This window comes from Salminus brasiliensis, chromosome 1 (assembly GCF_030463535.1).
Source record: "Salminus brasiliensis chromosome 1, fSalBra1.hap2, whole genome shotgun sequence".
In the NCBI taxonomy this organism is placed as follows: domain Eukaryota; kingdom Metazoa; phylum Chordata; class Actinopteri; order Characiformes; family Bryconidae; genus Salminus; species Salminus brasiliensis.
The window spans coordinates 9241193-9268687 of NC_132878.1; the positions used below are offsets into that span (position 1 = coordinate 9241193).

A 27495-nucleotide genomic window follows, 5' to 3' on the forward strand; every position below is an offset into this window, starting at 1 on the left:
GGGTAAGTGAGCTCTGAGCACTCAGACCAGACTCTTCCTTTGGCTCCTCAACCCCCTCCAGAGCCACAGTGTAATGTGACAACATCAGGTGTCAGGGGACGGAGGAGGGAACAAGATAGAGAGAGTGAGAGAGAGACATAAGCGATAGACAGGAAGCACACAGTTTGGTTTCTCGGGTTGCTGCAAGTGGGCTAATTTTAGAGTGTATGAGCTTTAGACCTTTTCAAGATTATAGTGCACTATGATTATAGGCCACTGACAGATCAGATGATGTAAAACCTGAAGTTTATTTTGGGTTAGGTGCCATTTTTGTCCACTTTCAGTCCACAGTCTGTTTTACTTTAGGACTACTTTAGATGCTGGTTTGTTTCATGATGAGGAAATGCTCTTGTTTAGGTGTTCAATGGGTTAAACAATGTTTTTGGTGTAGTTAAAGACTCTCTAATCATTACTGACAACCTACATTTGTACAATATCTATAAAACCTCTCTTTCCTCGGGTAGAAAATGTAATGCTAGTGAAGGATACTATGCTAAGCATACCTTTCACTGAAAGCAGCTAGCTTGCTACTTTTAGCTACTTGTACTTTAGCAGTGTAATGATAGGGGGGTTGAGGCAGGATGCAAGTGTGTAAGCATACCTTTAGTAAGCATTTTAATATCATCCCAAACAGAGGTCACAGAATCTATCCATACTAACATCCATACATACCACAATCCATACTGTAATGCTAAGCCAGCATAAACACCATAAACATCAACAACGCTAGACAAGGAACAGAGCAAACACAGGGGTATACGAACAGTACAATACAAACAGGAACACCTGGGGAGGATAACAAGAGGGCAAGGCTACAAAGAAAACACAGGTGGGAACAGTGATGACTAGGTGGGGAACACAGAACAGAGCCATGTGCTGAAGAGATTCACTGCTCAGTGTAACAAAACCTCCAAAATGGAGCCTTAGTTTGAGGCATAAAGACAAAAGAAACATAATAATATTCAGACACAAACACTTTATTGAAGGAGTTAATATTCAAACTCTACCATCCAAACCAAAGGACTTTAATGACTGTTACTTTATTTCGCTTTATTGTAATGTTACAAGCTTCAGATGACTGTGCAACATGCCACACAAGGCTTACAGAGTTTAAATGGATGAGAGGCTTTAATAAAAGGGTCGCAATCCAAAAGCGAAGTCAATAAGTGGGCAATGATCGGTTGCGAAAGCCAAAAGACGGTAAACATTACATGTGAACACATTCAAGGCAAAAACGTAGTCAAAAAACAGGCAATAGGTATAAATCAAAACAATCAAAACACAGGCAGAAAGTCCAAAAGGCTAGACAAAAGGCAAGGTCGAAAATACAAAGGGTAAGGTCATATATGGAATACATAAACAAGGAATAATGCTCAGTAAGTCGCCAAAAAAGGGATACAACACTTTGCAAGTGTGTATGTCTAAAGCCTGGGCTTAAATACTAAACTAATCAGAGGTACAACAGGTGGTACAGAATAGTTTTCAGGTGACTGAGAGCATGGATGGCTGGTAGGAGTCATATGATCATTCATAGTGTCTCCCAGAGGATTCTGGGAAGTGGAGTCTGAAAACCACAGAAGTATTCACTAGAGTCAGGACAGTCTGTAATTAATCTGCTGCTATAAGATGCTGAAATTCTCCACCACTGATGCTAGCATGGCAGACAAATCATAACCAAGCTAGATGTGATGATTGTTTGGTTGGCTCATGCCCATCATTTGTGGCTGTCTCTGATCTTTTAGTTTCAGTTGCTTTCACTAATCTTAAAGTTGAACATTAAGATTAAGTCTAAACTGTGCTCTGCAGCAGCTATTATTGAGCTCTTCACCACATCACAAAGCCACACTCACTGAGATTTATACTCTTTGCAGTGAATTTTTAAATGTGTGGAAATTTATAAAACGTGTCTCCTTTAAAATAAAGAGCCAGAAAAGCTAAACCTTTGTATCTGATCAGAGCTGTGTGGGTTTCAGGGACACCGTGGTAGCAGTGTAGCCAGGGTACTGTAAACAGCTCCACAGCAGCAGGATTTTTGTTCAGTTTTTAAGCTTGTATTTCTGTCCAGATTTTGAGTCTGTGTGAGAATTCAGATTACAGGGGTAAAAGTTACATGCAACTAGGATCTACTAAGGTAGCCGGTGTCATATACGTTGGTGTCCTGTGCATGTAGAAATTGTGTCAATCTTGCAAAGCTTGCAAAGCATTTGCTAAAGTAGTGCAGGCTGTGCTAGGAGACAGATCTTTCAAGCGTTGTTGGCATGCATTACTTAAGTTACAGACTGAAGAAAGAGCTCAGTTTCTTAAATTACAGTGTTTTTACCATTCTTTATTTGACAGTAAATAGTACATGCAGGACCCTACAGTTACATACATAAACATATTTACAGTCCCTATATTATAATAACTCTCTAATAACTCTCTAATAAATGAATATTTGAATATTTGAAGAAGTGACCATTTGCAACTTTCAAAACAATGTTGACCACGGTATAGTACAAAAAAAATGCTACATGTCAGGGACATGACTGAGGCATTTAAGTCTAGTACTAGACTGGTGAAAGTGATTTTTACACTGAAGGGTAATTGTAATCCAGAAGAAGGCTTAGGAAATTGACCCTTTAAGAAGTAACACAAACATCAGCATCAGTGTGAGGAAAAGCAGAGGACTGTTTAATAAGCAGAAAAATATCTACAATCTCATAGTCAGCTGTTAGCGTGGCTGGTTGATGTAAATGTCACTAGATCCTAGATGCTTGTTTTCATAGATGTTTCTGCAATTCCTAGAATATTTCTCATTAACCCCAGGTTTAGTTGGAGGTGCTGTGATAAAGAGAGAAAAAAATAACATTAAGCTCTAGATGACCAGAAAGCATACACCCCATGTTATACCTCATGTTATTTCTGTGTTTTCAACATTTCCTCACAAATTGTAACTTACAACTATTCCAGTCATCTGCCACATTTTCTGTTTCATTTATTGACTGCCAAAAACTGGCAGATTGTATAGCTTTAAAAACTGTATAGAACTTTTTAGAATTAATTTCACTTAATATAAAATAAAACGTTAACAGTTCACCTAATGGTATGTTGATTTTAATTAGCATTAGAACTGTTTGTTAAGGCTACCGCAATTAACTATTTTTACTTAGCTTCTGTCTTCTAGATACTACTTCAGCTCTACTCTTATGGGCAGAGAAAACCATTACGGAGTCCTCGCACCCTGGTCACCACCTCTTTCAGCTGCTCCAGTCTGGCAGATGCTACAGAACTATGTCCACTAAGACTGTGAGACACAAGAACAGTTTTTACCCTCAGCCCATCACCATCCTCAACAGCTGATCACCATCATCAGCTATAGGCCATAGATATTACTGAAAAAATATTATTACTCAGTCACTGCATTACTGCACCATTATTCATTTCATACATTTACTTCTGTGGTTGCACAATATTTAGTCTGTATAGTGTAGCATACTGCTATTCTGTGAATAACACTGTAAAGCACACTGTATACACTGTGCATGCTATTGTTCTCTGTATATTGTGTATTGTCTGTAAATTATATGTAAAATAGCTGTATATTGTTAAAACCAGAGAGACACTAACAGTCAGAAACAAATTCCATGTGAACATACATGGCCAATAAATCTGATTCTGATTCTGATTCTCGCCCTTTAAACAGGTTGAAATTTGCCTCCAGGATTTGCTGGTAATTATTGGATTGCTTTTATTCCTCAACCCATGCAATACTGTCAATGTCACTGGCAGCGACACAACCCCAATGCATGATAGATCCACCCCCATGCTTCACAGTTTGCATGTTGCTCTTTTCATGAAACACAGTTCTTCCTAAACATACTTTTGCTAATTGGGCCCAAACAGTTCTATCTTGACTTCATCAGTCCACAGCAAAATCACCATTAATGACATCTTTCATGACGATTATGTTTGTCCAAGCAATGCTGCACAGTAGAAAGGTGCACCACCCCCTTCACCAAGTCCATGGCAGTCACATGTGTCTTACCAGCACATGACAGTATATCTCACTTTGACCTCCACAGTTCCCCTGAACAAATTTTTTTATGTTTTGTACAATTTTCAGTTTGGACATTTTGTGCTGTTCTCAATGACTTTTCAAATGCCTATTTCTAATAATGCCTAGTTTTGATCGCTGACAGCTGGCAAATGAAGGTCAGCAAATAAGAGATCCCTGAAAGACCATCCAACCATTGTTTCCATTAATACGGTATTCATATTTTTTATATGCTTAACATAAACAGGACGTTACCTTCTCTGGGACTCCCTGCCTGCAGCCTTTTTGGACTCCTTGCCCGTGGCTTCTGTGGGTTCCCTGCTCGTGGCTTTGAACCACTTGCATTCACTGTGGTCAAATGCAGTGGTCACATAAGGAAAAAAGTGTTTTAGGAAGACCCTAAAAACAGGTACATTGAACATGGAGCAACACTCTTCATCATTTGGCAATACTGTATGTAGACACTAGTGCAATCTACTGGCCAATACAACAGGCAATGCAGTCTCTTAACGGTCAGTCCCTTCTCACATTATGAACAATGTCGCCCAGCTCTTAATGGCCTGTTAAAGCACCATTTACATGTAAGGCATATGGTACTCTTGTCCGAAACAACTTTAACAAGGTTACTCGTATTACAGAGGTGGGCCAATGTAGTGTTAGGAGTCTAGCCCAAGGACCAGAATAGTCAACCAGACAGGGAAAAGAACCCCAGTCTCCCACATGGTGTGGCAGCTGACCATTTCCCTTACTTTGCTGGTTGTGAACAGATAGTTTTACGACTGTAACGACGGTCCACAGCACTTGTTTCCAAAACTCCTCTGGCTTCTCTAGATGTTCTGTAGCATACTTTAAGTTTTGTGACGAGGACACAGTTAAGTTTTCCTTTTAATGACCGATTCCATCAAGATCATGTTTGTGTAGGCAATGCTGCACAGTGGAACAGTGCACCACCCTCTTGAGGCTAAACCTGCATGCAGGTTATTGATGTTAGTACAAGTGTCCCGACTTCTGCACATAGGCCACACTGATGACTTATTGCTGATGTATTTATTTATGTTGTGAATCTTTTTATTATAATAATTAATATTTATTTATTATTATTCAAATAAAGAGTTTGCTTAAAGGGTCTGGTATCAGCCACTCAACCTTGCCAACAATAATACTCACAATTCCTCCTGCTTTTCTCTTCGATGGGCTCAATCACTTTCCCTAAGTAAGAGAAACAGGGGCCAGCATTAACAGTAAAAATTAAAGCATTTGATCTTTTACATGGTATGATATGATATATGATTAGTCATGCCCAGGAATGTGCGTTATCATGGCAAAACTAATCCCAGGTGTATTTCAGGTCTATTGTAATGATGATTTGAAAAAAATCACTTTAGAATTAAATTAAAAAATTCACCATTATCATTCTTTGATTAATTTAGTGCTTATTTTATTCATGACCAAAGCAATAATTCCCATTTTCAGATGCTGTTAAGAGTTCATTGATAATATAAAAAAAGAAAGAATGAAAAGAACAGTGTCTTACTTTGATTAAACCCAGTGTTTGCATAAAGTGACTCATTTGAGGCCTCTGAAAGGACAGAAAAATTAAATCTGTTTAATGGAAATATATTTAAACAAGCAGTTTCATTCTACTGATCAGTGACACAATCTGACACCTGAGGCATCACTTACTTTTGCACGGATGTCGTAGGCAGTACATTGAAACCACAAGCAAAGTGAGAATAACAGCTCCTCCTCCCGCAATGAAGGGCCAGTGCTTTGCCAAAGCACTGTGGTTGTGGGACCCTTTCACAAGAAGATACAACATGTGAATGTAGAAGGTGTTAAAGAGTTGCAAAGTCACTATATCTGAAGCATTTCTCTTACCTATGTGAATGAAAATGTCCTGATAAGCGATGCTGCAGTTGATCCCCTCAAACAGCTGACAGCGGTAGAGGCCCAGATCAGACTCACTCACATTATGGAGGAGGATGGAGAAGTTTCCAGATGCTGAGAGTTTGGGGAACGGCTCAATACGTCCATTTCTGTTCGTCCAGAACATTACCTCACCCTGCAGTCTGATCTCTATCAGATTATCTACTGGTATAGTTCTCTGACTCCACACTGCTGCTATATCTGCAGTCTTGTCTGATCCGAGGAGGGTCGGTTCAAAGGTACATGGCAGCAGAACATCAGACTGCAGCTCAGAGGTGACGTTGATGCTGCTTATCAGGTTGTTTTTGCATTTATCTTCACCTACAGTAGAACAGAAACCTATATGATTATATAAGTTATATAAACACACTATACTGGTAGTATTTGTACTAGTACTCAAATGGGTCAGTGATTAACACAGCAAGGCTTCTTACACACTGAGGTGTATTAATCAGTACCTACACAGACTTCTGTACATATTGGTCGGGCTATTCTTTCGTTCTTGCTACTTATTACATTTTCAGAAGTTTATTCCTGCTGTTGTTGGAGTAACTGTCTCTACTGTCTAGGGACATCTCAACTCCTCAACTCATCCCAAAAGTATTTGGTGGAGCCCTGACCATCATTCCAGAGAACACAGTTCTCTAGCCCACACCTGGCATTAGGAAGCATGGTGCCAATAGGTTTATGTTAATCTGCTCCAGAGAGTCCTATTCTATTGGCAGTACTTCTCTACAGGGACTAGACAAGCTGGACATGTGCATTTGCACATCTGCGTTAGCAATGGGTGACACTTAAAGTAGCTGAATGCATTCATTAGAAGAGTGTCCATAAACATTTGGACATATTGTGTATTTCATTTAATGCATTTGTGCTTGAAAATGACAGATGATGGTTATGTAATTTAATCTACAGATTATGCCATCTATTAAACATGCTGCAAAAAGTTCAAAGGCAATATTAAACTCACCATAACAATTCTATACTACAACACACTTTTAAGAAAAAGTGGGCAGGACATTTCTATCATAAAAAATTACCTTTATGAATTGCCATGGTCAGTAGCCCTTTCACACATACAGAACAAAAGGATTAGTCAGTTTCCAAGTCAGGTAGCATGACTCTAGAATAACCATGAAAATGTGTTATTATTATAGTATTTTATAGTATAGTAAGTTTACATATTCAAAAAACTTGAGCTCAAGAACAAGGAATATGTTTTGCACATTATTAGTCAAGATAAATAACTTTACAATCTAACCTTCTTCTGGGTGGTAAAATTAGAGACCATCATAGAAGCTGTAAAAGCTTGCATGTGAATAAGTAGTTATGAGTTATCATTGAGCCTTTACAATATTGTTTTGATGAACAGATTCTATTTAATCTACCTGTTATACCTGAGTTAGGTGGTCATGCTTGTATTAAGATAAGATAATCCTTTATTAGTCCCACAGTGGGGAAATTCTTTAATTCTCAAGTAAAGTACTTTGAGAAATTATTTCATTTAATTCTCAAGTACTTTACTAAAACTTAATATATTAACTTTAAATAATTTAACATGCATTTAATAACTCATGGGTAAAAGTAGCTTTACTTTTGGTACTGAAGTTAAACAAGTACTTTAATACTTTGTGTTTATTCATATACTTATCAGAAATGTAGTATATATCTCATGTAAATAAAATTAATTTCAGTTTTTATCATGCTGATATTTCTTTAGTGGTCAAAAATGAAAACGCCAGTGTCCGACAGTGTTTTCTTTTGCTAATCATATATATTATTATTTTTATTTGAAAGCATATATTATGTTTTATATTATGTAGGAAAACTGCTTTAAACAACATAACATGACACTGAAGGAATTGCATTTCACACTGAACTGCTACAACTAGCCTCTAAGTTACATTACAATTAATTATTTAAAGCATAGATTATTTGTAGCATAGATGCATGGTTTGCTTTCTATTTTTTCCAAAGAATTCTATTTCTATTTTAAAATAAATCTATTTTTAATCAAATATACTAGGTTGTGGCCCTCTTTCCCTTAAATACATATTTACATGTATCTGTACTGAAACCTAAATCAGACACTTTTGATATTTACCACAGTGGACTGCTCTTGGACTACTTTGCAGCAACGTAACCACATTAGAAGGGTCACTGCACCCATTGGATCCGCATTCTTCACTCAAACTTCATTTGCATGTCATACGTACATTTTACATTGTAAATAAAAAAATCTTGAAAAAAGTATCAGAAAGTAAAAAAAAAAAAAAGTACACGAACACACAAACTCAAAACATCATAACTTACCGTTTGTACGCGGATTGTGCCACACCAACAGCCACAACGTCCAAAACCTAATTCCATAAAACATTGTTTTAATTTCAAGCAGTGAAGATTAGAGATCATGAACAGTTGCGAGACTAAAGGTGGACTTCAGTGCGAGTCACATTTGCCACAACCAAATGAAACCACGACTACAAAGTGAACCACTTCCTGAAACTTTTATGTGCTTGAATGCTTTTCTAATGATGTGCATGTGAATGTTTGCTTTTCAGCTTTTGCACAGTGAAAAGCAAAATGCCTATTCTGGGTTTGTGCATGATAACTGCCAGAGATTATTTCAATTATTGTTCTTTAATTACGTTTCTTTCTGTGATGATAAGCACATCCTCTCGTTGTGGTTGAATGGGCTGTGGGTAGGGCATATCTGAATACAACACTTAGTGGAACGTTGATGGTTTCATGTGCTTTTAGAAGAATAAAAGAAACTAAACAAGCTAAACAAAGAGGAGTGTGGAGGATTCAATTAAACACCTTTTTTTTAATTTCTTGATAACTAATGTGGTTCTGTATGAATCTTCTCAAGTCACACAGAGGTTGAAGTGTGATATTTTTCTTGATAAATTCATTTGAAAAAGTCATTCTGATTTTTGTTTTTTTTTTCCCTAGTGAATGTATATTTCCTCAAGACTGATCCTTACGACTGACTCTTATTTCATTTGAAGAGATTTTGCATTAAGTAAGAAAGTTGCGGTGCTGTGGAAACTCTTAGTTTACACAAATAAAAGATAGTGATCTAAGGAAAACAACCTACATTTGCCTTCTCTGTTAATCATTAAGAATGTCCACCTCTTCTTCCTTAGCATTGATCAGATTGTGGATCTCAAGGAAACTGAAAATGAAGACCAAGGAGCATTTTAATGAAATTAGAGATACAGGTAGGAACACTGTTCATATGTTTCACAGGGAGCACTGTGGGATTTATGGTGAGGAAATGGAAGCTGCCTGTCTGCCTAGATAAGGTTGTACCTCTTGACTTTTCAGCAGGACAGTGATGCCATGCAGAAGGTAAACTCTACACAAACGTGCTTGAACAACAAAAGTCTGCAAAGACCAGAGTAGCCAGGGTCGCCTACTCATTTAATTGACCTACCCTATTCTCCCAGACCAAGCGTGTCTCAGAGCGCCTTCACTGAGCTTACAGTGCAGAAGCAGAGCACATTTTCCCCTGGATTTCCAAGCGGAGTTAGTGGAATGTCTCCATTAAAATCGCAGCTCATGTCAGTTCAACTACCTCTCAGCTACTCTATGTAATGAACAGAAAGGGAGGCATGCAGGCCCTGCGGGCAACTGGTCTCTTTCAGCCAAGGCTGCCAATCAGCCAGCATAGGCGCTAGACCTGTGGTTGCCTCACTTTGTGAATTTGTGCTATCTTTTTTTTCTACAGTCATTGCTATGTCTTAACTGCCATACCTCAGTAACAGCCAATCAGAATAAAAATGTTAATCAGTGATTATCATTTGAATATCATTCATATTTTTTAAAACTGTAAAACCACTAAAAAAGTAGAACTGCAACTGAATTTGATTCAAGTATATTCCCTGACTAAAGGTGCCTAGGATTTACCCTTGAATCACTATTTCAACCAACTTCATTCTTTGCTACACTTCTAAAAATAAAGCTTTATAAGGGTGATTTATAATGCTGATCATGTGGTTCTAGGAAAAATCCCATCAAATGTATGTATGTTCTAGGTGGGACTGATGTCCGAGGTCCCGAAGATACAAGGAGCCAATCGGTTGGCTGAGGAAGGCCTGAAAGTCAGTAGTTTTAGTTGCATAATGATGTAGATGTGGACCATATAGTCCTGTGACCTGGCTGTGAGAGACCCCCCTGTGCAGTCACAACAGATCTGACTATTCAAAGCATGGACTACACAAGACCTCTGAAGGCATCCTGTAGTATTTTGGGATTAGCGGACATTATCATCTGATCCTTTAAGGCCTGTAAGTTGTGAGGTGGAGCCTCTATGGGTCACATCAATGAGTCTTAGGTACCCATGCCCCCTTGGCCGATTCACTGGCATGCCCGAAAAACCCAACAAGACCTGTCTGATGTTTTGAAATACATTGAAGTAGTGGGATTGTAAATGAACATTTAGTGTGAATTCAACTGTTGCATTGCACCTTAGCGCCATCATGACGCCTTTAGACAGATGCAGGAAGTAACAGCAAGTGTGGCTGTGAAGAATGATTACGGACAGTTTACTTTTGTGTGCAGAAGTTCAGAATGACGATGAAATGCTTTACAGTATTAATTGTGTGGATACATCTAATTGTACCCTGTTTTAGTGGTAAGTCTACATTCATTTAATATGCTTTGAATTTTTGTGATTTATATAATAAATAAGCTGCCTTATTTGACAGATAGTAACACTTTACCTATGCGTGGGTCCCCCTTAAGTTTCACTTCGCTTTACCTGGTCGCTGTCAGACCAAAACCACATCCTTTTATGACATTTTCACATCGTTTGTCCACTGTCTTTTACTCTGTGTCAGAACTGCATGATGAATGGACCAATAGAAATGCTTCTGAAACTAAAATCTTTTGACATTGACTTCCATTGAAAGTTTTGAAGGGTTTTTTCCCTGTAAAGTTGCCCTTTTAGAGATACAGTGGTTTGTCGAATACAGGGTTGTGGGTTCAATTCTGTGGTTTGCTACGCTGCCATTGTTGGGACCTTGAGCACAGCATTTACATTGAAGGCATTACACTATAATCCAGAGCAGCTTACAAAAGTGCTTCACTGTGTACTCAGAAAATACCCTTAGCTAGTTTGTATAGACTAGGATCTAAAAGATACCTTTAAGCTTGGATACTACTAAATTTTAAAAACTGTCAGTATGGCAACCACAATACTCAACACTACCACTACACTTCGCCCAAGTATTCTTGGAAGAGGTAAGTGACTCTGCCTTCTGACATCCAGGGGACGTTCCACCACTTTGGTGCCGGGACAGAAAAAAGCCTGGATGCTTGTCTTCCATGGATCTTAAAGAATGGCAAGTCAAGCCGAGCTGTACTCGAAGGGTTCTAGGTACAGATCGGCTTTGGACCATTGGCATTAAGTACGGAGGGGCTGGTCCAGGGTTTTGAATCTGATGCAGGCAGCAGCAAATGGAAGCCAGTGAAGTCTTTTCTACTTTATCACATGAACCCTTTCAGCAGCACCATAGCATGGCTGGCCCTGTGCTCTCTGCCCAGCTGTAAAGGCTGGGACAAAAAAGAGAAGAATTTTCCTCTTCTTTATAATTTAAAATGTTAAAAGGCACTGATGTCCATTGGTTTCAGACTTCGGGCAGCCACTGACTGCAAAAGACTTGGATCCAAGTATTAAAATACATCCTTAAAGGTTTAATTATGGTTGTTTAATTACTTTTGAGCATGTGAAAATGGAGGGCAAGCAATGTCTGTAATTCCTGAACAGTAACGAAATTTTTATACCCCTTGAATTGATGCTGAAAGTCTACACTACAAAATCACACCCTAATTGCTTCATTTCAACCCCACTGTAGTGGCATACAGAGGCACAATTACAGAAGTTGCGTCACTGTCCATTTACTTATGGACCTGTATGTTGTATGTGATCAACAATACAGATTGTATTAAAATGGATAATGGATTATGTGAACATTCATTTTACATAATTAACATAACATAACAACATTTTTTCATTTTAATTCAAGCAAAAACTAAACAATTTTTTTTAAACAAAATGAAGAACTGAAGAACCAAGCGGAGAACCTTTTAAGCTTCCATTGTTCTACTGAGTTCTCATGGGCCTGTTTAACCATTGCTTGAATATCACTCATTTTTATGCATTGAATCGGGTCTGCAAACTGTAACCGTCCATTACAGCTTCTGTTCATTCAGACGTCCTGATGATCATGTGCTTTCCTCTTTCATCCCAGACAGAAACATGTGCAAACATAAAGTTGAAAACGGCATCAACGTCACCACAGAGCTGCATTCTGATGTTCTCCTGCCATGTAACTTTGAACCAACCCTCCTCGGATCAGACAAGACTGCAGATATAGCAGCAGTGTGGAGTCAGAGGACTATACCAGTAGATAATCTGGTGGAGATCAGACTGCAGGGTGAGGTCATGTTCTGGATGAACAGAAATGGACGTATTGAGCCGTTCCCCAAACTCTCAGCATCTGGAAACTTCTCCATTCTCCTCCATAATGTGAGTGAGTCTGATCTGGGCCTCTACCGCTGTCAGCTGTTTGAGGGGATTAACTGCAGCATCGCTTATCAGGAGGTGTATCTGAGTAAGTCTGTGGATTACAGTCATGATGCAGCTTAGTACTCTCCAATATCAGCCATATCAACCATTCCAGAGTAACACCAGAATGAAAATGAATGAAGAATGTCATGCCATTACTGCAGAGCGCATCTCTGAAGGTTTTCCAACCTGGTGGATCACAGCGGGAGCATTAGGAGGGGCAGCTGCACTTCTTTCTTTGCTCTTTGCAAGTGTTCATTGCATCCATGGAAAATGTGAGTGTGTTTCTAAAGTACTTCTCTGTTCCAGCACATCTACACATTGCTTTCTCTTGGCACATTTGACTGGCTTGTTTTTTCTATAATACCTTTACATGTTCATCATTGCAAGATGATGGACCATATGGTCCATATAGGTGACTGGGCTGTGAGAGACCCCCTTGTGCTGCCACAACAGATCTGACTCGATTCGAGGCATGAACTGCACAAGACCTCTGAAGGTGTCCTGTGGTTTCTGGCACCAAGACGTTAGCATCAGATCCTTTAAGTCCTGCAAGTTGTGAGGTGGGGCCTCCATGGATTGTATCAAAGAGCCTGTGGGCGGTTCACTGTCATACCAGAAACACCCAATAAGACCTTCCTGATGTTTTGGAGATGTTCTGACCTGGTCGTCTAGCCATGGCAGTTTGGTTCTTGTCAAAGTGGCTCTGATCCTTATGCTTATCCTTTTGTCCTGCTAGTGTTCTTGAATCCACACCTTGACAGATGTTACTGTAGATGAAGATAATCAATTTTTTTTTCTTACCTGGTATTAATGTTATGGCTGATTGGTGTATGTGTGTTAGCTGACAGTATAACACTGATATAGACTGAAAATATTTGGTCATTCTATGTATTTTATGGAGTTCCAGTAGCTTCAAAGCCCTGTGTGGTGTTAATCTGGGCCTGCTAAAAGATTTCTCTTGGTACATTTAACTGGCTTGTCTTTTCTATAATACCGTTACACATTTTTCACTTTCACGTCTTTTCAGGTGGAACAGGTATCAGCAATGAGCCTGAGCATGGTAAGCTATACCTCTTTGACAGTGGGAATTAGGTGATATCTAGTATAGTCTGTGACTGTGGTCACTGAGATGTCTGTGTTGAGTTATTTAGAGCTGAGAACTGAAGCTGTGTCTTTTACTGATCTGTCACATCTAGTCTAATTAAAGACTTGAACTGTGTCTGAAGAGACAGGCTGTTTTTTCATGAAACCATGTGCAACTTCTGGGCTAGAAGGGTATAAGGCCCCCCAGCATTGAGCTGTGGAGCAGTGGAAGGACTGTGTTCTCTGGAATGATGGATGGTGCTCCATCCAATACTTTTGGGATGAGTTGGGGATGTGGAAATGATGTGGGGTGGTGATTATTCAACATCCTGACCTCACAAACACTCTTGTCACTAAATGCAATCAAATCTTCACAGCAATGATCCACAAACTAGTAGAAAGCCTTCTTCCCTGGGCAGTAGAAACAGTTACTCTTGACAACAAAAGCAGGATCAACTCCACAGAGAGCCGACCAAATTGGACATACTTGCTTGCATATACACAAAGAATACTTTAAAAAATCTGTGTATTATAACTTAGCACTAATGTCTATCATGTTTCATGAGTGTTATTAATTAAGTGATTATAACAAGACCTGTTACTCAAGGGATTCACACTTTGCTCTTTCATTGAGTGTGTTTACATCCACACCCATTGTCATAATGACATTTATGGAGTTAATTGATTATTCAATTGCTCATGTAGACCCTCATTCTAAATTTCTAAGATTGAATTAAAGCTGTTATTAGAGTTAAGAAATAGAAATTGAGAACCTAAGAAATTAAGAAATCTGAGAGAGCTGGACTTTCATTGGATATTTCATGGCATATTTTCATGGCATGTATATATGGCTTTAACCCCTTAAACAGTCAAGTCAAGTCAAGTCAGGTCAGATTTATTTGTATAGCGCTTTTTGTGACTGTTGTCGTCACAAAGCAGCTTTACATAATTAGTAATTAATAAAAGACAGAGACAAAGAAGAAATGACGTAAGACACGAAGGATCAAAGACCCCCAGTGAGCAGCCAACAGCGACAGTGGCAAGGAAAAAACCCCTCAGAGCTGGAGGAAGAAACCTTGGGAGGAACCAAGACTCACAAGGGGGACCCGACCCGTCAGACCTGTGCAAATCAGACCTGTGCATTATGATGATCGCAGAGCACTTTGCAGAGCACTTTGCTTTTTTCAAAAATGAGTGTTATTAATTAAGTGATTATAACAAGACCTGTTACTCAAGGGATTCACACTTTGCTCTTTCATTGAGTGTGTTTACATCCACACCCATTGTCATAATGACATTTATGGAGTTAATTGATTATTCAATTGCTCATGTAGACCCTCATTCTAAATTTCTAAGATTGAATTAAAGCTGTTATTAGAGTTAAGAAATAGAAATTGAGAACCTAAGAAATTAAGAAATCTGAGAGAGCTGGACTTTCATTGGATATTTCATGGCATATTTTCATGGCATGTATATATGGCTTTAACCCCTTAAACAGTCAAGTCAAGTCAAGTCAGGTCAGATTTATTTGTATAGCGCTTTTTGTGACTGTTGTCGTCACAAAGCAGCTTTACATAATTAGTAATTAATAAAAGACAGAGACAAAGAAGAAATGACGTAAGACACGAAGGATCAAAGACCCCCAGTGAGCAGCCAACAGCGACAGTGGCAAGGAAAAAACCCCTCAGAGCTGGAGGAAGAAACCTTGGGAGGAACCAAGACTCACAAGGGGGACCCGACCCGTCAGACCTGTGCAAATCAGACCTGTGCATTATGATGATCGCAGAGCACTTTGCTTTTTTCAAAAGTATTCTGTTTTTTTTTTATTTTACTTGAAATAAAAAAAAAAACTTTTATTCAGAGTGTTTGTTATGGATAATTGGTCCAGTTCAGTGTGAAAACTGACAATAAATATTGAAAATGATACTAAGGTTTTCAGTGAAGAGTAGTGGATATTTTACATTATTAGTACACAGTAACATGATAAGCATTATTACCAAGTGTTAACAAGTGTGTAGCTTTACTTAAAGGGAATCAGAAAGTACAGCTGGATCAACACACTGGCTCTGGCTCTCCAGAACATGTGGTAGTGCTAAAACAAACACAGAAATCCTGACATTTTTCATGAATCTTTAATATGGGATCTAATGACTCAAGTTACTTGTGTCCAGAAGTGGGAGCAGACTCAAGTTCCTTGTGTTGGTGTCCAGCAGTTTTAGGAAATTTATGTTCCCTGTATTGGTGTCCAGCAGTGGGAGCCGACTCAAGTTCCTCTTCTTGTTGTCCAGCAGTTGTAGGCGACTCATGTTCATCGTGTTGGTGTCCAGCAGTGGGAGCCAACTTGGGTTCCTAGTGTTGGGGTCCAGCAGTGGGAGCTTATTCTTGATTTGGGAAGAAACAATAAATCAGCAGGCATCCCAATACTTTTGCCCATATAGTTTTCTCAAAATAATGAGATAATTATGATGTAATAAATTGCTTTTTCAACATAATTTCTTATGCTTACAAATGTTCTGTTATAATGACGACAATGTCATAATGCATAACAAGATACGTTGTCAGGAATATGAGCGTTTTATTTCAGTGTTAACCCTTAAATAACGTTCTTGCTAAAGTTTCTTTGTGTGTTGTTCCTCTAACCAGGATGTTCACTTAATGACAACCCAGGTAATGACACTGCCAGTCAATTAAACACAAGTGACTGTGTTGGAGAAGAGGAAATCCAGAGTAAGTATGAAATCAACTAAAGCTGTTGTCATGCATGCTGTACGAACTCATGAAAGGCTTGGTTAAATAACAGTGTTTCTCGTGATCTTCCACAGTTTACGCTACCGTCAAGAAAGGAAAGAAAGCTTAACACCACAAAGAGCCGACCAAATTGGACATACTGGGTGTGTGGGTGTGTGTGTGTGTGGGGGGGGGGGTTACTTTTGCTTGCATAAACACAAAGCATACAACAAAGAATCTGTGTATGTGATGCTGTGATGTTTAGTAATTATAACTGTCTTAAAAAGTAAAACTGTGTTTACATCCACACCCATTGTCATAATCCCATTTATGGAGTTATTTGATTATCCACTTGCTCATATAGACCCCCATTCTAAATTTCTAAGATTTAATTAAAGCTGTTATTGGACTTAAGAAATAGAAATAGAGAACCTAAGAAATGAAGAAATCTGATAGAGAGCTGGACTTTCACTCGGATTGGATATTTCATGGCATGTATATATGGATTTAACCCCTTAAACAGTCTATGGCGCACCAGCTGGCCAAAAGTGTTATTACAAATGTCTATTACCAGAGAACAGCCCCACCAGTTTGTACAGCAGTCCCTGTAGTTACCGAGTAATACACTTTAGTGTGTAATAAGCCTTTCTGCATTAAGGGGCTAAAATGATTTCATTGAGTAGAAACCGAAGCCAATAAAGACAAGTTTCTCAGGAAACACCTAATGCAAATGACTGCGTTTGTCTCGACTCGTTATATTTATGCCTCCAAAATTTCCATGAAGCCAGTCCACTAGCAAAAGCTCCAGTCAAAGCTGGCGGATCAGTAAATTATGATGGAGACTTTGGGAGAATATGGTGTTGTTGATTCTGGAGAGCAGCAGCTCATCACCTCCAGACTCTAGTTAGCTAACTATGGGAATGCGGATTGCTGCATGAAGTAAGCCTCACAGCCACAGTTTTTCCATTGCTAGTGTCCACAGAGGAGGAACTCAAACTCTAGGTTATTTTGCTACAGTGTTAAAACTATGCTATAATATGTAGGTTCTGAGAGCCAGCCAATAAAAGCAGAGCTTGTTATATAATATGCTGTTAAAAAGCTTGTTAAACAACATTTGATCATTTCTCAAGCTTATTGTAATTTTTGCTAAGCTTGTTGGTGACTTGCTAAGCTACAGTAAAAATGCACATCATATATTCAGAAAGAAAAGCAATTATGAAATATTGAGTTCTGTCATTATCAGGTTTTGCAAGTGTTTCTAAAAATCAGATTTTCTGCTGTTACAAGATTATTATGTGCATGTAAACACACTCAATGTCATGCTTTCTAAAGCTATGTTGTGAAGAGTTGTGTTGGTGTAATATAATACATTCTTGTGCTGGTTTATCATTTTGAGATTTATCCTTTTATGTTAGACCAAAATATAATAAATAATACAGAATAAATAATAAAGATAAAGATAAATAATAAAGAATAACCTTCAGTTCTGGAGCTGGCAGTTCTACAGTTTGGTAGGTTCAGTGATGCAATTTAGCAAATCAGACCTGTGCATTATGATGATCGCAGAGCACTTTGCTTTTTTCAAAAGCATTCTGTTTTATTTTTAATTTAATTTAATTTAATTTAATTCACTTGAAATTAAAAAAATATTCAGAGTAATTTATTCAGAGTGTTTGTTATTGATAATTAGTCCAGTTCAGTGTGAAAACTGACAATAAATATTGAAAATGATACTAAAGTTTTCAGTGAAGAGCAGCGGATGTTTTACATTATTAGTGTACAGTAACATGATAAGCATTATTACCAAGTGTTAAACAAGTGTGTAGCTTTACTTAAAGAGAATCAGAAAGTACAGCTGGATCAACACACTGGAGGGCACAGGGAGGCACTGGCTCTCCAGAACATGTGGTAGTGCTGGCAAGCCTGTAAATCCCAGCTAAAACAAACACACAAAAATCCTGACATTTTTCATGAATATTTAATATGGGATCTAATGTAAACATCTACACCATATTCCATTGCAGCTCCAATCAGATTATAGTCAGTTAAGGTTGCTTCAGTATCGTTTACAGACTGATTTAACCAGGCTTCAGTAAGCACTGCAATATCAGGGTCAGACTGCAAAAGCAATGCGTAATGTCACTAACCTTGGCACCTGAAGAAGGTGTAGGTGTAGGTGTAGTTGATAGTGGAGCCTCTTTCGATATTCCTGATAACGAAATCTTCCATTATTACAATTGGTGAAGACGGGCTGTCTATCTGTGGGAGTCCAGCAGCGGGGGGCGAGGAAGATGCCGCAGGTCTGGAGCCGACTAGAGTTTTTACTGTTGGTGCCCAGAAGCGGGAGTCAACTAGAGTTCCTTGTGTTGTTGTCCAGCAGAGGGAACTGACTCAAGTTACTTGTGTCCAGCAGTGGAAACAGACTCAAGTTCCTAATGCAGTGGGAGCTGATTTGAGTTCCTCTTCTTGTTGTCCAGCAGTTGTAGGCGACTCATGTTCCTCGTGTTGGTGTCCAGCAGTGGGAGCCGACTCGAGTTCCTAGTGTTGGGTTCCTAGTGTTGGGGTCCAGCAGTGGGAGCCGACTCGAGTTCCTAGTGTTGGGTTCCTAGTGTTGGGGTCCAGCAGTGGGAGCCGACTCGAGTTCCTAGTGTTGGGGTCCAGCAGTTGTAGGCGACTCACGTTCCTTGTGTTGGGGTCCAGCAGAGGGAGCCGACTCGAGTTCCTAGTGTTGGTGTTCAGCAAGGGCTGCACATCTGGGAGTGCTACTTTGTGGAGTCTTTTGTAGAGGGGCGGTGTGAAAGCTGCTCAAGAGGACCTAAAGAAGGGGACCCTGGTGCCAGCCCTCAGCAGGCTCCGTCTGGCATGCCGTGGAGCAACTGATCACATTGAGTCTCTTTCCAAGTTAGGTGGGACAGGGCATAATTTGGTGTACTAACATTGGGCCATATTTAATAACCATTCGCAACTTCTTGAGACCCTGTGCTCTGATATGGGGACATTACATTTTTGATTCTCTGCACCATGATATTTAATTTTTTTAAACTTTGACTCTTTTGCCTCATATGAAGACACTGGCCATACCATCTAGTGGTCACATGACAACATTACACTCAATTGATGGTAAGAATCCCAGTCAAAAGTTACAGCCAGTCCAGACAGAAACATGAGCCAGTAATGAAACAACTTTGAAAGCAAATGAACAGAAATATAAGTCATCAATAATAAGTGCTAACTAGTGCAAAATGTCACTCTGATACATTACAAACATTATTTTGCAAACAAACTCTCTATATCCTTTACATGGTGTGGAATATACCAGTTATTAGTAAAACAACACATTGGGAAAAGGTTAACTGAAAATGATGCATTAACTGATTACAGAGCGTTTTTTGAAGTTAACTCAACTTAGTTTAGTCAGAGGTTCTCCTAACATTATTAAATGGGCTGCAGCTGAAACTGATCAAATAGTGTGTAAGATGTATTCCCATCTGCAGGTTAGAACTCCCCCGTCACATGAGGTCTCCAGACTGGGAGGCTTTCAACAGTGGAGCACTGAGCCCTTGCTGGGGTTTGAAATTAAAATCTCCTCACATTTGAAGATGAGCAGCAGTTAGACCATAGGGCCACTCTACACTCTTAAAATTAAAGGTGCTAGAAAAGATTCTTTGAGCGATGCCATAGAAGAACCACTTTTAAAGTGGTTCTTCAATGGCATCCCCCCTTCAATGGCACCCCCATTTGTAGCACCTTTAATTTTTATGAGTTATGAAATTGCACTACATAAAAAACACATGCAGAGGCTGGGTGTTCTCTTGTTTCCCCTCACCTTTCTGAGCTCCCTCATTCAATTTGCTATCTAATAGCCTACAGGTGTGCTTGCTAGGCTGAACAAGACTTTGTGCTGGATGGCGAAGCTGGTGTTGGAGGATGGCTTATAACCAAGTCGACCAGCTACCTCTGGGCTCCTCCTCCTTTCCATTACCATTACTCGTCCAGCCAGACCAGTGGAGAAGTGTGGCCTGCCCTCTGTGAGTTACTACATGATTTGTTTATGATTCTCTACAATGGTAAGGTAATTTTTAGGTCATTGTAACCTGCAGATGGGAATAATCAGGAAACAGATTGAGGAGCTACAGATTAAACATCTTACACAACAGTGAGGCAAATTCAGCTGCAGCTCATTTACTAGTGTTTTGAGGATCAACTCAGTATGAACTGTTAACTGAGTTGACCAAACTGAGATGCAGAAGTGAAAGGATGTGAGTTAGGAGAACTTTAAGTTAACTCCAAAAAATCAGTTATTGCATAATTTTCATTTTATGAAAATAATATATATTTTTTTTACAGTGTAGTCTATAATATAGTATAATTATAATATTGTATATTATATTATTTACTATATATACTATATCAGAATATTATAATATACTTTAATATAGTATAGTATATTATATATATATTTTGTATTTTATATATATATATATATATATATATATATATATATATATATATATATATATTGCTTAAATTGTAATAAAATTACTGTTATTTTGCAGGGATATCATACATAACTAAAGAGAAAATCAATGATGAGCTTACTGGGTCTACAATTATTATTTCAGGTGGACTAGTACATGCTCAGTATTAAGTGTTTTCATGCTGATTCTTGTTTCTGTCACAAGAGGGCAGTCCCATTGCTCTGCTGACTCTGGGTTGAGAAGGACATGACTGAAAGCCACAGCCTGTGGTGCTGTTTTAATGGTTCTTCTAATAGGTGTCTTTTTAGTGGTTCTTCATGTTTCTTGATTTCATATCATACTATCTGTATCTAATGCGTCAAAAATACATATGAAACTGATGCTAAACCCTACGGCCTAGCCAAAGTCCTGACTAACACCCTTTTTGAAGATAATAAAGCAGAACCTTAAAATCTATACTATAATTCTCTAAATGTAGTAAGCATGTGATTGTAGCTGCTAAAGGTAGAATAATCAGGTACTGAGTGTGACCCGTGTAAGAAAAGGTGTATTTATTTGTGACACATCTGAAACACATATTTAGTTTAAGGTAAAAACGGCCTATTATGTACAACTGCCTTAGGGTTTATCATCAATGCTAACAAAAATGGGATGTTAGAGTTCTCACTATAGAGCCTGTTCCATCTGGTTCCTCTCGGTTGGTGCTCGTTTTCCTTTTTTCACGATGGCGTAAACTGCAACATCAGGTGAGGTGATTTCTAAGAAAAGGAGAAGGATGGAGAGATGAGAGTAATAGGCCATAATAAGCACTATAAGCACTATTTTATTTTCCTTTTTTACCTTTTTCTTGTTTGGTCCAGCAGTTTGTTTCTGTTTGAATAAGTGCATCATATATTGGATTTTCCAGTGTGTATTCTGATTGGAGAAAGAGGAAAGTTAATGTCATTATGTAAAAGAGTGAGTCTGTGCTAAGCAGGGCAGCTGTGTACTTGCTGATTCATTTGTATACAAAGCACAACACATTAAAGAGCCCTTATCAAGTAAAACTGAATTTACCATGGAATTTGTAAAATAAAAGAGTTATGTACATAAAGAAGGAAAGCAGATTATGGCATTATGGCAGACATTATGGCACATCACAAATCTGACGTAGGCTTTTTTTAGGACTTTTCTCGAGAAAAAGGTTAAGCAAATTCTTAGGAAGATATTGGAGAATGAGTCCCAATATTCTGACCTCAAGTTCTGTTGTTTTCTGGCACAGTTGTTGCAGCTGTGTGGACATTATGTGACCAGGGACTATAGGTAAACTATTACCAGATTTTTTTTTAAGCTACTTGATAGCCTGTAGTAACTCAGTGACTTCATTTACTTGTTTTGTAATGAAAGTGTCCTTACAGAAGCTTTCAACAGTGGAGCACTGAGCCCTTGCTGGGGTTTAACAGTTTTTGGAGTACTTGTATATATATACTTATATATATAATTGTTTATTGACAATACATAATAGATAGATCAGCCAGTCTTAGGTTCTTGTCCAAGAGTCCAAGAGAACACTACTGGCCTCAGTCTCTCTGGGTGGGTAGTTTGTCCCTTATTTCCTCCCATCACTCGAGATGATGCTAGTCAGTGTGCAGACATAGTCTGTTAACTAACCTAACAGAACTGGATCAGAAGTACAATCAAGCACAATCAGTTGGCCAATGATGTTGTGTTATCAGCAGTTTAAAAATATGTAGTTGGCTGGCTCCCTGTGACTTGGGGAACACACATGCTAGCCTTCATTCTCTCAGCACTGGTAGCATTGTGTGACAGGACAAGTCCTAACTAGTAGGTGAACATTGGAAACCATTAAGTTCAGGAGAAAATTGGGAAACATAAATGCTTTGCAACATTTACTGCACTGCACCAGCTCTGCTCAACCTGTGAAACCGCCACACGCCCACAGGTCTTCATTACCCAATTGTCCTCGTGCAGCACCATCTGCAGGATATTGACATTACCACCACCTTAAACACAGTTTTGTCTGTTTTTGGTCTGTTTGTCCAGAAGTATTCAGAGTATAAGATCAGTTACAGGGTTCAAAACAAGGAAAAAACTAAAAACAGACAAAAATAAAGATGGTTTTCACTGGACAGCAGTGATATATACTGATCTTAACAATAAGCTATATGAAATAAAACATTACTAAAAAGAACACTAAAAGAGGTAAACAAGTGCTTTCTTTAGGCAACTGAAGTGCAGGATTTATTTGAAATGTTCTAGAGGACAGTTTTGTTCTTGTCTGAATGCATTGTTTATAATTAGAAATAGTTTGAACACAGAATAGGACTGTGTATTTGCATTAGATTAACGTGTAAATTCTGTCAATGGCAAAACACATGTCGCTCATAAGGAAACAAGTGTATTTTATACAGAAAAAACTTTTATTTGTTGCCAAGGAAACTTCTAGTCACACTTAATTTTGATTTATTTACTGTTGTATTTTAGTTTACTTTGTTTAAGCAGGTTACACTGAGGTTAGAAATCTGTTTTGCAATAATATGTTAGGTGTGAGGCACGTTCCGATGATAAACAGAGTCCACTGAGTGCAGCGTTTTCTTAGTATATGTTGGAAACAACAGGCCTTTTTTTAGACAGATAACCATCAAAGAAAACATGTTGACATTTGTTACTTGGGTCATTACTAAACAACCCATAGCATTGTGATATAAACCAATACTTCACAACTGTAACAATAAGATGATGCGATTAACAGTGTCAAAACTGTAAAAAATATAAAACATAAAGCAGCACATGATCTCTAACTCTTCAGAGCATTAATTATTATGTCATTATGTACTTCTTTCAAAAATCAGACTGAAAGAATATTTGTACCAATTATCAGTAATGAGAGGTTCAAGAACTTTAGGCAGTAACAATCTGAAAAATAAAATAGCCAGTAATTGTCAAATTTAAGTGGGTCACCTCTACTAGTGCAGGTTTCCAGACCTTTGTTGTTATTATTATTATTATTAGTAGTAGTAGTAGTAGTATTGTTATTATTATTATTGTTATTATTGTTATTATTGTTATTATTATTATTATTATTATTATTATTATCAACAACAACAACAACAACAACATTTATTTATTATTCTCTGGTCTGTACTGTGTTGTGTTGTCTGTCCGCACTTGTTTGTTTGTGTTGCACTTGTGTTTTGTATGCACTGTCTATGTTGCACCATGGTTCTGGAGGAACGTTGTTTCGTTTCACTGTGTACTCTGTATGTAGTTGAAATGACAATAAAACCCACTTAACTTGACTTGACTTGACTTGAACAACAATAATAATAATAATAATTATAATAATAATAGTAGTAGTAGTAGTAGTAGTAGTAGTTTAAAATATAAAATAATCTACAATATTATCTGCAGCAAGTTTTACAAACATGGATTAAAGATCATTAGACTTGTCATATTAGGTTTTTTGGTTAACAGAATATTGTTTCTCACAAATGGTGTAAAATAAAATTTAGGATCTACTACAATGATACCTTAAACAATTCACAGTTTCCATTGTATTATGTAAATTACATTGTATTATGTAAATTACATTGTATTATGTAAATTATTGTTTTTCATTTATTACTTATAATTTATTGTTTATAATGTATCACTATTGTTTGTGGAAAATATTTAGATTTTAGAAGACAAAAAGGACAACTGTTTTTTTTTTTAATTCTTTTTGAATTTATGTCCAGGCCATTTTTTTCATGGAAAAGTTTAGAAAACAACACATACTTATTAATAAACAACCTGAATAAGTCCGTTTATCAGCAGTCTTACGGTTAGCTTTTAGATTAGTTTTATTTTTTTTTGGATTCATGATAAGTTTGTGGTCAGGTTAGAAACTTAAAACTGATTAGATGAAACATTTTAGAGAGGGAAGATGGTCCTACATTTATTTTTTTACAATTTGTGAAAGAAAGAGTTCTGCAAAAAAAGCCTTTAAAAACATAACACATACTACGTTAAAGGTAAAATTTAGATGCACTTAACAGATATTCTTTTAAATGTTTAAAACAAGATAAGCAGCTACCAACCATCGATAAAGCATTACCAACCCCTCAGATTTAAACTGACATTCTGCACTTTATGTTCAGAGATCTGTTCAGAGATTTTGTATTGCAGCACACACTGCGATATAGAGCAACAAAACTGTACAAATATCCAGTTACTTACTGACTGAGGTGCATTTGGAGTTGGTAGGATTTAACGTGTCATGGACAATCTCCTCACAAGTCTCCTCACCAGTGTTTTTGCTTCCTGCAAAATAATATTAAAAAACATTTTCACTAAATACATAAATACACCACATTCTATATCAGTTTTAAAGCAATAAACATGTTCAAATCTTTCAGAATTTAATCAAAATATTTCATCATGTCCACTTTATCAGGACATTTTGGTACTAAGATGTTAACATGGTTACTGTTGTAAAATTCCCTATATTTCAATATTTAACTAGAAACAATGCAGAATGATTTTACATCATATAGCCAGTCTAGGTTTAAAATGTTCACATTTCAAAAGGATTCAGTCATAAATTATTTAATATATAATATTTTGAAATTGTGAAGTGTATTTATGCAGTTATATACTGTATAATAATTTATGTCATGCAAATATTATAATGTAAGCCTAGAATTTGTTCTTTACATTGTGTACAATTTCATGATGAATGGAATGGCTTGCAATATTTAGTTTTTTTTACTTTTGAGGTTTTGTCCTCCTCCTGTAAAGCTGCTACAAGGTTTTTGCATGACAGCAACGATATATTTATTTCAGAATTCTAAAAAGTACAATTTTAAATTCACCTTTATGAATGTTTTAAGGTTTTAAGGTACCCTGAGTTACTGAACATATGAATATTTGGTTGGTTTGGTACTCATTCACTTAATTTTTTTTAGACATCTTTTTTTTTAGCATTCCATGACAACATCAAATGTGACAGTGTTTGTGGTCTGGTTGATGTTCTCTGGTCTTTACAGTTACAGCAACTGGTCACGCATCTCCCTGATTTCATTTTAAATAAAGACGGCATCAAAAACAGGAGACAAGAGTCTATAAATGCAGGTTCTCTGCTGAGAAATGGTGGATATGCTAAGAAGGTCTACTGCAATTCTTTAAGTCACTCATTCACACACAAGTAAAAGTGTTTTGATACTTGTTTTGAAAGGTACTTTCACTTAAACTGTAGATATTGTTTCATGGTAGGAAGAATACTTCTTAAAAAAGAGTTCGGACTTTTACATGCTGGACTTAGAGCCTGTTACAAAGCGTAAAACAAAAACAGAATGCTGCACTAGTGCTTTATGGTGTAAACCACAAGCTATTTTAGTTAATGCAGGAGAGAGTATCAACTTCTCTTTCTGAAATACAAGAAGTAACCATAAAGAAAGGAAACACAGACTCACTTTTTGCACAGAGCCAGTAGATTATAAGTAAACTAAGCAGCACAATTCCTCCTCCTAAAGCTCCTGCTGTGATCAGCAGGGTTGGAAAAGCATCAGCAACCATCCGTTCTCTAGAGTCTGGAATAAAGTTATATTAATATAACGTAAATATTTGTTTATAATTGAATAAAACTCGGGTTCATAAAGAAATGTGTCTTATTTTGTTGGCCTTAAGCTTTTACTTAAATGCTACTGGTGAGGTAAACTTCTCAGACTTACTCAGATATACCTCCTGATAAGCGATGCTGCAGTTCATCCCCTTAAACAGCCCACAGTGGTAGAGGCCCAGATCAGACTCACTCACATTATGGAGGAGGATGGAGAAGTTTCCAGATGCTGAGAGTTTGAGGAAGGGCTTAATACGTCCATTTCTGTTCGTCCAGAACCTTACCTCACACTGCAGTCTGATCTCTATCAGATTATCTACTGGTATAGTCTTCTGACTCCACACTGCTGCTATATCTGCAGTCTTGTCTGATCCGAGGAGGGTCGGTTCAAAGTTGCATGGCAGCAGAACATCAGACTGCAGCTCAGAGGTGATGTTGATGCTGCTGATAAGCTCATTTCTGCATCCAGTTTCAGCTGCTTTTGAGGAGGAGAGGTTTTAGATTGTAGATTGAGAAGAAGGTTTGAGGTTGTAGAACAGAGAATGTGAAACATGGCTTCAGCCATAACTTCAACTACAAGTCTAATCATGCTACTAAAGACTGCTCATGAACCCAGCTCAAATCCAATCATTGAAAAGTCCCTTACTTACCACAGACACAGGGTAAAACGAGGTACATCCACACAGTTAAGAACATGAAGCAGTTCAGGGCCATTTCTGCATCTGTCACCTCCAGACTAGCACTGCTATCTGTTCAGAGGCAATGACACCTACGTCAAGCAGTTCTTCTCCTCCCAGCCACTTCCTGAAATTGCTGCATGCTAAAGAAAGGCCACCCATGGTCAAACCATAGTCTATGATGATTTTCTCAGGGTAAACATCTTCTATAGATAACACGCTCCTACACATTTTAATGCAAAGGACTGTTTATTGGCTAAATTGAACATATTGGCATTTCCAGTAAATGTACATTATTATGTATAACTGTTTGTTGCATAAGATGACTTATACTGTAGAAACTCCAGATCCTATCA

The 27495-nt window shown here is 37.8% G+C and overlaps 2 protein-coding genes and 1 long non-coding RNA gene across 3 annotated transcripts; 1 reads left to right on the forward strand and 2 right to left on the reverse strand.

The window, feature by feature from the left end:
* Positions 1 to 1079: 1079 nt before the first annotated feature.
* On the reverse strand, positions 1080 to 8409 carry LOC140572519 (uncharacterized). Its single transcript, XM_072692761.1, has 7 exons — positions 8312 to 8409; positions 5951 to 6319; positions 5756 to 5869; positions 5607 to 5651; positions 5240 to 5281; positions 4328 to 4420; positions 1080 to 2859 (listed from the first exon to the last, which is right to left on the reverse strand). Exons 1-7 carry the CDS (start codon positions 8373 to 8375, stop codon positions 2750 to 2752), a joined length of 837 nt encoding a protein of 278 aa, XP_072548862.1. The 5' UTR covers positions 8376 to 8409; the 3' UTR covers positions 1080 to 2749.
* A 5203-nt stretch (positions 8410 to 13612) lies between these two features.
* LOC140572536 (uncharacterized) lies at positions 13613 to 16543 on the forward strand. Its single transcript, XR_011980655.1, has 3 exons — positions 13613 to 13635; positions 16302 to 16385; positions 16481 to 16543. It is a non-coding gene; the product is annotated as an uncharacterized lncRNA (long non-coding RNA).
* A 4403-nt stretch (positions 16544 to 20946) lies between these two features.
* LOC140572547 (uncharacterized) lies at positions 20947 to 27181 on the reverse strand. The gene is made up of 6 exons (XM_072692762.1): positions 27113 to 27181; positions 26575 to 26937; positions 26317 to 26433; positions 25082 to 25165; positions 21704 to 21778; positions 20947 to 21621 (listed from the first exon to the last, which is right to left on the reverse strand). Exons 1-6 carry the CDS (start codon positions 27174 to 27176, stop codon positions 21530 to 21532), a joined length of 795 nt encoding a protein of 264 aa, XP_072548863.1. The 5' UTR covers positions 27177 to 27181; the 3' UTR covers positions 20947 to 21529.
* Positions 27182 to 27495: the final 314 nt, after the last annotated feature.

Bases quoted from the DNA above. Each gene is read 5' to 3' on its own strand.
- LOC140572519 (XM_072692761.1), bottom strand. From the start codon at position 8,375: ATGTTTTATGGAATTAGGTTTTGGACGTTGTGGCTGTTGGTGTGGCAC. The intron at 6,320-8,311 runs GTAAGTTATGAT...GTTCTACTGTAG, and splicing joins GCACAATCCGCGTACAAACG to GTGAAGATAAATGCAAAAAC. The intron at 5,282-5,606 runs GTAAGACACTGT...TCTCTTACTTAG, and splicing joins AAACACTGGGTTTAATCAAA to GGAAAGTGATTGAGCCCATC.
- LOC140572547 (XM_072692762.1), bottom strand. From the start codon at position 27,176: ATGGCCCTGAACTGCTTCATGTTCTTAACTGTGTGGATGTACCTCGTT. The intron at 25,166-26,316 runs GTGAGTCTGTGT...ATTATTTTGCAG, and splicing joins CTACTGGCTCTGTGCAAAAA to GAAGCAAAAACACTGGTGAG. The intron at 21,779-25,081 runs GTAAGTAACTGG...TTCTCCAATCAG, and splicing joins CTCCAAATGCACCTCAGTCA to AATACACACTGGAAAATCCA.